Genomic DNA, 7,828 nt, shown 5'->3' with positions numbered 1-7,828 from the left:
TAAATTTATTTTAGGAAATAGACGGGAACATAAATTACATTGGTTAATCCCTAGTGTCTTTTATTTACTTCTTTTCTGTTTATTTCTACTACTCTCACGATCACCCATTTTCTCCCAGTCCTATGTCGAGTTGACCAGAAATGTACAGCAGAAAAACATCTGAGTTCTATTTACTCAATGGGCATTCCGTTGAGAGACTGGAGTTGGTAAAGGCGCAGTTCGGGTGAACAAGCAGTGAAGCTAGGTTATATCTCACTCACAATGAGAAAGCCTATTGGTCGAAGGGCAGGACTAAAAACCTTAGGAACCAAGGTTCAGATTCCACCAAAGACGACAATAACTAAATTCTTGCCATCTGTTTAAGTCTCACGGAAGAGTTAGCAATACCTGTGTTGGTAGAAGATAGCAGACAAAATCACTCAAAGACGCATGCAAAAGAATCTTCAACTGATCATTTCATGGAGGCATTACTAATGCTTCTAGTAATCTGGATAGGCTGTAAACATGGATGAATCAATGCACACCATATACTTAAGCATAGCCACCTCCGACCATAGAGTTCAGCATAATCCAGCTCTCTCACCATACAGTTCAGCACAACCAGCCCCCTTCTTTTAACTAATAGAGCAATCTAGGAGTGGTCCAGCCATCAGAAAGGCAAAGGAAAGACTCCATCTGTTACAAGGCTTTTCAGCCGTACCATCTTTGCAACATCTGTTACACGAGATGATTTGGGCCACACAAATTGTCGTCTTCACTGTACATGCTACTCTCACAGAGTTGATATATTCTTTAGCAAGAATCAAACTATACATCTTTACCTAGAGGATGCATCGTTGCTGTTAGCCAGGCTTTTCAACGACAAAGATTTTTTACAACAAGGGAACCTATACACAACAATAATTTTCAAACTTCCCTGTAGATTATTGATTCCTTGAAACTTTTGTTAGCATGACGTTGAAAAGTTGAAAGACAGCAAGCTTCCATCCTTTATCGTTGCAATCCAGTAAGGAATATTTACATTTTATTTCTGAACAGGACAAGGAGAAAAAGTTACAATGAATAGCTGCGAATAATGAAAAATGTTCCTTTGTAGAATGATGCAAATTTTCAGGAGACAGATGAATACTAAAGCCATAATCCAAACAATATATAAATTTGCACATTTCGCGACTATTAAAGTAATCTAAGAGCTCTTTCCTCAGCAGTAGGCAGATATACCTGGAGAAGATTTAGAGCTCGTGCGTTGACTCACGAAGCCTCATCAGTTTGTCCTTCCACATAGCTGCAGGAAGCAGAAAACAATTTTTGGTGATATATCAACAAATTAAGTATAGGAAAACTATAGCAGTTATTTCCAATAAATAATCACACATTTAGTTTGATATACCTGCATCATTGTACCGCTCCTCATTCACTGCTAAGTTCATACTTCTCACCATACTAAGTTCTTCAGAAAGTAAATCGGGGCCATCTGATGCACTGCGTCAGACAGACTCAAGCTTAAATATTGAAAAGGTCCAAAGATAGGCAAATAGGAGAGAAAAGCGACCAACCTATCTAATAATACATCATACGTGGACTTAACTCTGCTTGATCGGTCCATTCCATGAACTATTCTTTTTGCATCAGCCAAAACAATTTGCTTATTCACAAATATTGGTGCCTGCATAAACCAAAAGAAACTCAATTAAGACAGATGATGGTTTTTCAAAATTAAGTTAAGGTCATTTCAGCTCACATAAGATCAAATAAGAGTTACTCTTAAGCAGCTAAAACTGAAAAGAAGTTGATCATTCACATAAAACTTTACCAAATTTGTTATTGTTAACTCAAAAACTACAATTCAGATCCATGTTAATTGTTTTATTAGACGTAAAGAAGTTGAAAGCCGATAAAGCTATTCTTGATTTCATCTTAAAATACTAGGAAACATTTGGGAGACATAATTTTTTCTACAACCGTGAGCAATCTATATGAAGCAGTGTATTGGTAACTAAAGGAGTCATGAGAGAGGGCACCAGAGAGGCATGAAAACTTAACAGATAAGGCAAGAAAATTCACATGAGAGAGCAACTTTGGTATTTTATATAAGTTGGAGCAAAACAGGAGGAAAGCTAATTTTACATTAGTCCCATTCTTTATTCAACAGATATACCATGATTGACATCGATTTTTCAATGGATGTTAGCAAACACTTAACAATGTACATTATCACACTGGAATCTCAAAGTTTTCATAAGAACAAACCTTGCATCTTCTGGCAACATTAATGGCATCTGAAGGACGAGCATCCACACTTATAATATCTTTTTCCCCTGGCTATGTATTATCAAAAAAGTTAAGTTCAGATTAAATCTTCTCTAGAAGTAGGAGTTTTTTGGATTTACCTAAAAAGCACTTTCACATACCTTGTGGAAAAATATTCTGGCAAAGTAAGTGTTAGTCACTCTTTCTGTAATCTTCACCATTTTAACCTGAAAATGATATATCACCAAACTAAGAAAGAAAGAGCAGCACTTCAAACAATAAAAAATGCATTAATCATTGCCCAATTTAAAAGTGATCAGCTATTAAATGAAGTGTTAGATCTTGCAAAACACCTAGAAGGAACTGAGCCTCCTGCTAACTTGGCACGTTACAAGTTAGAGCAATCAGTAAGAACTTTACATGATAATTAGTAAATGCATATTAATACCATGAACTGGTAACTAAAAGATAACGCAGAAACAGTTAACGGGCGCATCATGAAAGCTTTCATCTGGATACATAAATTAACAAATATTACTAACATTTAGAATGACATGTATCCGAGAACCAAAAGTTTCTGGTGATTCAAGTTCAGGGAATGTGATAGCAAATTAGGTAAAAATGAAGACTAAAATCAAGATGGAGATATTATGTATTAAAACAGAATCAAGATTGAGAAGGGATGCATATGATAAGATACATAAATATGGTATTAACATACTTCATAGCCAAGTTTCAGCAATAGATTCCTCACAAGCTGGAATTGGTCCGGCCAATCCTGCAGCAGGCCCAACATCAGCATCTCAAAGAAAAGTTAAAAGAAAGAAAAGGTGAAGTAAATCAGAGAATCCACAGTCAAAAATCTTAAAAACATTACCCCAGTCTCCTCCTCATGCAATGAATCTATAAGTTTTTCGACAGCATATTCTCCTGAAGTAGCAGGAGTTAATCCATAACAGTACGACAGAATTGCTTACAGAAGGAGAAATCTAAAAACACGTACCAACAATAATTGGCAAGACATATTCGCCATCACAAGAAATCTTAAGAAAAATAGTTGGATTCTGGAAACGGCGAAGAAATCCTGTCCCTAAAGATGACGCATCAGCAATAGGATCCTTGGTGTGAAAAGAAAATGGAATCAAGTGAGCAGATGAGTGCCATCTTGGTTCTTGAAATCCACGCATACGCATTTGGTAGTGCCTCATAGTCTCTACAGTCATTGCAGCATTGGTAAAACATGCTTAGACTCACGTGCAGGGAAGAAAATACTAAGTAATATTAGAAGACAGATTACAGATGAAATGTATTAAGCAATTAGTTTCTCAAAGTACACAGATTAAAATAAGTTGGTCAAGATGGATAAGTGCCAGGGAACGCTATGCAATAAAAAGAGACCTAACAAAGTGAAATATAAGTTCTATTAAACAGTTGTTAGACCAGAAATATTATATTGAGAGTGAATGTTGAGCCCCTATGGTCCATCATATCCACCAAATGAATATTGATATGGATACTAAGATGGATGAATATTGAAATATGGATATTACAATAGTTGTGCCGTCATACAATATTGGACAAGATTAGAAAGGATCACATCTAACCAAAGGTTGCAAGTAGCACACACAGAGAATATCAGAATAAAGAAAGAGTCGGAGATAGTTTGGTCTGGTCATGTCCTGGATAGACTTTTGAAAGGTGATAGAAAAGGACTAGGAAGAACTAAAATCACATCGAGAGAAGTTATCTAAAATACCGAAATTCTCTCCAAACTAATGCACAACTTAGAAAAAAAACATAATGGCAGCAGAGAAATCCATATACACTATACCAACTAGTCGGGATTGAACTAGTTATTTGTATCTGGTATATACGCAATTTAGAAAAACCTTAATATTAAGCATTAAAATGAAAAAGACCTGACTAAACCAAAATGGAAACATAGGAATCATACAGCCGACCCAACTGATTCAGGATTGGAGATGTAATTAATTGATTGATCGATTTAGTTTCTCAAATTACCATCAAAGTGCACGGTTTCCCATCTCAAGTCACCTTTTCTAACAAATTTAAGTGTTTATAGGTCTCTTCAATTCTGTAACACCGGGTTTTACTAATCAGTACAAGGACCATCAAATGTTACTGGGCAAGCAACTTTTTTTACCAATTGTCACTAACTAAAATAATGAAGGTAAACTAAAATGCAGCTCAATATCAGAGAATATGACTTGATTTTTTTAACAATAGCTGCATTTTTTTAACAGGCAATATTGTAGAGGAGAAAAATCGGATCTTTTCGATATAAGTAGTAAAATTTCAGAGAAAATCGGATTATGAGAAATACAACATAATATCAAACTAAAGACCGGACGCAGGGGCAGAAAGGTAATTACAAAAGGTAAAGATTGAAGACCTGAGACGAGGACGACGGCTTCAATATAATCATCATCGTGTTCATCACTCTGATTAGATTTCCGATTGAAGCTTCCACGTGACGATTTACTGCAGATCACCGTTAATCTTGATTTTCGACAATGCTTATTTTTAGAAGAGAGATGGAATGAGATGTTTCGAATCGAGGAGTAACAGTGGCAGCTGGCACTCCACCGGCTGGTATCCGGTTGATCCGTCAAAAGTCCGGCGACCGTATGGATCCTCAACTGAGCTCCGAGCATCGCGACACGATAATTTCAATGTGGGTTTACACGGGGGGGGGGGGGGTTGGATATTTTGGATAAAAACAAAATTAGATGGAAAAAAACGACGCTTTCTTGTTGGGCGAGAGAATGGAGGATGTTGATGTTAGAGTGGTTTTAAAATACTGGGGAGGAAGAGAAACTCTTTCCCATTCCAAAACTATAGTTTAACCATGTTGCTATTCGTAGATATTTTTTATTAGAAAATTGTGAGTTTCTTGTGTATTTTTTACTGATATACAGATTTTTATGTCAAATTTGAATTCACATAAAGCTTTTTCCTTTTCATACTTTTAAATAAATTGCGAATTGCCATTTTTTAAGGAATCGTGCTATGAAGTTGAGTGTTCCCGTTTATATCATTTCTCTTGTCAATTTGTTTGTAACGTGTTGGAAAAAGAAAGGCCGAGAAGATAAGATCCTCTTAGGTCAACACTCTTGTTGGCAAAATGCACTTCAGTATCATGACAAGCGCATATTGTAACTTATTAACATGGGTGACATAAAAATACCTATAAAAAAACCACTAAGCTACCGTTTAGTATAACTTTTTTCAAATTTTTTAAGAAAATATTATTTGTTCGAGGAATACTATGTATTTTGGAAGAAAAAAAATGTTGAAATTTCTTTTCAAATTCCCAAAATTTGATTTAGTATAGTTTTTTGATGAAAATTTTTCTTCCGGAACTTCAACTTTTGTTCAAATAAAATGTATGTCCAAACAACACAATTTCAACTTTCAAAAATTATTTTTTTTAAATTGTTTTTTCAAGTTTCAATCAAATCTATTTTAAGCGCTATCTAAATTTCAGTTGTAAATTAGATTAAATAGACTGTATGAATTTTTAACAAAAATTTGACTCTATTTAGACACGTTTGATTTAAATATTCCACGCATGTCGGTGATGAGGGCATGTGGAAGGAAACGGTTGGCGTGATTCGTGAAGCAATGCAGCTCCTGGACAAAAGTAAATGGGAAGGAGCACACGATCCAGCAAAGGCAAGAGCTCGCCACAACGTGCATCGCATGCGATCCTGAGACTCGGCTGGTTGAAGTATTTCGTATTTATTTTTTATAATAATAATAATAATTTCCTTTCTTATTCTTCTATATTAAAACCGTCTGTTCAAAATAAAAAATATAATTCCAATAGTGATATAACAATTTGAGTCCACAAGCGTTCGCTTGATTAACTTGTCTCGCTTAAGCTGTTGCAAAAATAGTAAAAGCTCATGACCAGATGAGATGATGTTGATTCTTTCATTTAACTACTAGGTCATATAAATAACCCAGTATGATGTTGATTCAAGCTCAGCCTCAGGGGATGAAAAAACTTTTTTGTGGCAGGTTATCCGTTACAGTGGACTTTACACGATGTAAGTTCGAGTCGATTTAGTAAGTTAGAAATATTGAAGGCACTAAGTAAAAGAAATGTCATGTAAATATGAAACATTATGAGAGTAGTCCATCTATCCTCATAAAAATTCGTGATTATGCAAGTCCGGCACATTTTCTACCAACGAATTAAGTGGAAAAAGAGTGAAAAATCGACATTTGTTACCAAAATTAAATACTTAGATGTGCTCATTAGAAAATCTACGATATTCTTGTTGACTATATGAGATTTCTTGTCAAACTGAGTTCAAAACCAAAGAAATTTCGGGCTCGTAAACACAAGAGTGAGCCAGAGGCAAAGCATCTCAAATCAATTACTCCTACTATATATCTGCCGTTTCTATATTCAACAGCTGCGTTCGATGTCTGATTAACGTGTATGGGTCGAAATCGAACCAGAGAAATTTGATATGTGGAGATGATCGTCATGAGTGACCTGCAAATCAATATGGACAATTTGGCCGAGGCCGATCAGTGGTCAACAAAACAAGCCGTTGAGTGGTTCATCAGGGCTGAAGTCGAGCAATATGGATAGAAGTAACGGCTAGTATATCTTTGGAGCCTTCAAAGAGAATATTCTATTGAATATTCCATCTGTTTGTACATTTTAGGGTTCTTTGGGAATATCCCATATAAATAGTAGAAGAGATAAGGCAAAAGACATGTAATATTCTATATGATAAGAACTCTCTTGAAAAGTTGATTCTGGAGATAGATACAAACCCTGCTTTCCCAAAGAGATTCTGTTCATTATTTATTCTATACTTTTCACATCAAATCCGAGAAAATCTCCAATATTCCCATAATTGTTTGTCTTACATCATTCTCAGGAAGAGGAATCATCCACCTCATTCAATATTGGGTGAATCATTCTCTATATTCATTTAGTGTCATTTATTGTTATTTATTGCTTATCATTATTCTCATTCCATTAATAACTGTAACATTTAATATGTATTGCATTAAATCTGCTTCGACGTGGTCCCACGTAATCCGCATAAACCGATTATAGATCTAAGGTCATTATCTTTAATTAGGATTAACCCTTTATCCTTTTATTTAATTAGTTTAGCCAAAGATTTATATTTTTGGGTCAAACAACTTGGCGTCATCTGTGGGAATTTTCTAGTTAAAATTTTAATTTTCTCTAGATCTATAACACAAAAAAAATGCAAAAAACACAACACTTCCTTGTGCACACAAATTTAATATGGCAGGTAATGGAGAGGAAAAGAGGAAAGTGATAGCCAATCTCACCGCTAATCTCCTTAATACCATCAACGAAGTCGATGCAATGGAGGGTGAGGACGTAACACCAAATACATCTCTCAGGTGAAACAGCTCGCCCCTCCTCACGGCAGCATCATAACCTCACACGGTAAAGGGGCTTGTACATCCACAACCGAAGAGACACCACCAGCTACTCGAGGCGTGGTTGACAAACACGCTGACCAGCATTCTCGACAAGCCCGCCCAAAGGACGAAT

At 35.7% G+C, this 7,828-nt stretch overlaps 1 protein-coding gene across 1 annotated transcript; it reads right to left on the bottom strand.

Moving 5' to 3' along the window:
- Positions 1-428: 428 nt before the first annotated feature.
- On the bottom strand, positions 429-5,049 carry LOC107795746 (bifunctional nuclease 2-like). Its single transcript, XM_016618428.2, has 10 exons — positions 4,664-5,049; positions 3,254-3,463; positions 3,128-3,180; positions 2,972-3,028; positions 2,412-2,477; positions 2,251-2,322; positions 1,557-1,666; positions 1,391-1,482; positions 1,222-1,285; positions 429-1,030 (listed from the first exon to the last, which is right to left on the bottom strand). The coding sequence occupies exons 1-9, from the start codon at positions 4,923-4,925 to the stop codon at positions 1,233-1,235; spliced, it is 975 nt and encodes a 324-aa protein (XP_016473914.2). The 5' UTR covers positions 4,926-5,049; the 3' UTR covers positions 429-1,030; positions 1,222-1,232.
- Positions 5,050-7,828: the final 2,779 nt, after the last annotated feature.

The sequence above is a fragment of the Nicotiana tabacum genome, chromosome 3 (genome assembly GCF_000715075.1).
Source record: "Nicotiana tabacum cultivar K326 chromosome 3, ASM71507v2, whole genome shotgun sequence".
NCBI lineage: Eukaryota > Viridiplantae > Streptophyta > Magnoliopsida > Solanales > Solanaceae > Nicotiana > Nicotiana tabacum.
The sequence above is the reverse complement of the archived record's forward strand: the minus strand, read 5'-3'. Positions and strand labels throughout refer to the sequence as shown.

Bases quoted from the DNA above. Each gene is read 5' to 3' on its own strand.
- LOC107795746 (XM_016618428.2), bottom strand. From the start codon at position 4,925: ATGCTCGGAGCTCAGTTGAGGATCCATACGGTCGCCGGACTTTTGACG. The intron at 3,464-4,663 runs GTCTTCAATCTT...CAATGACTGTAG, and splicing joins AGCCGTCGTCCTCGTCTCAG to AGACTATGAGGCACTACCAA. The intron at 1,286-1,390 runs GTATATCAAACT...TGCTTCCTGCAG, and splicing joins GGAGCGGTACAATGATGCAG to CTATGTGGAAGGACAAACTG.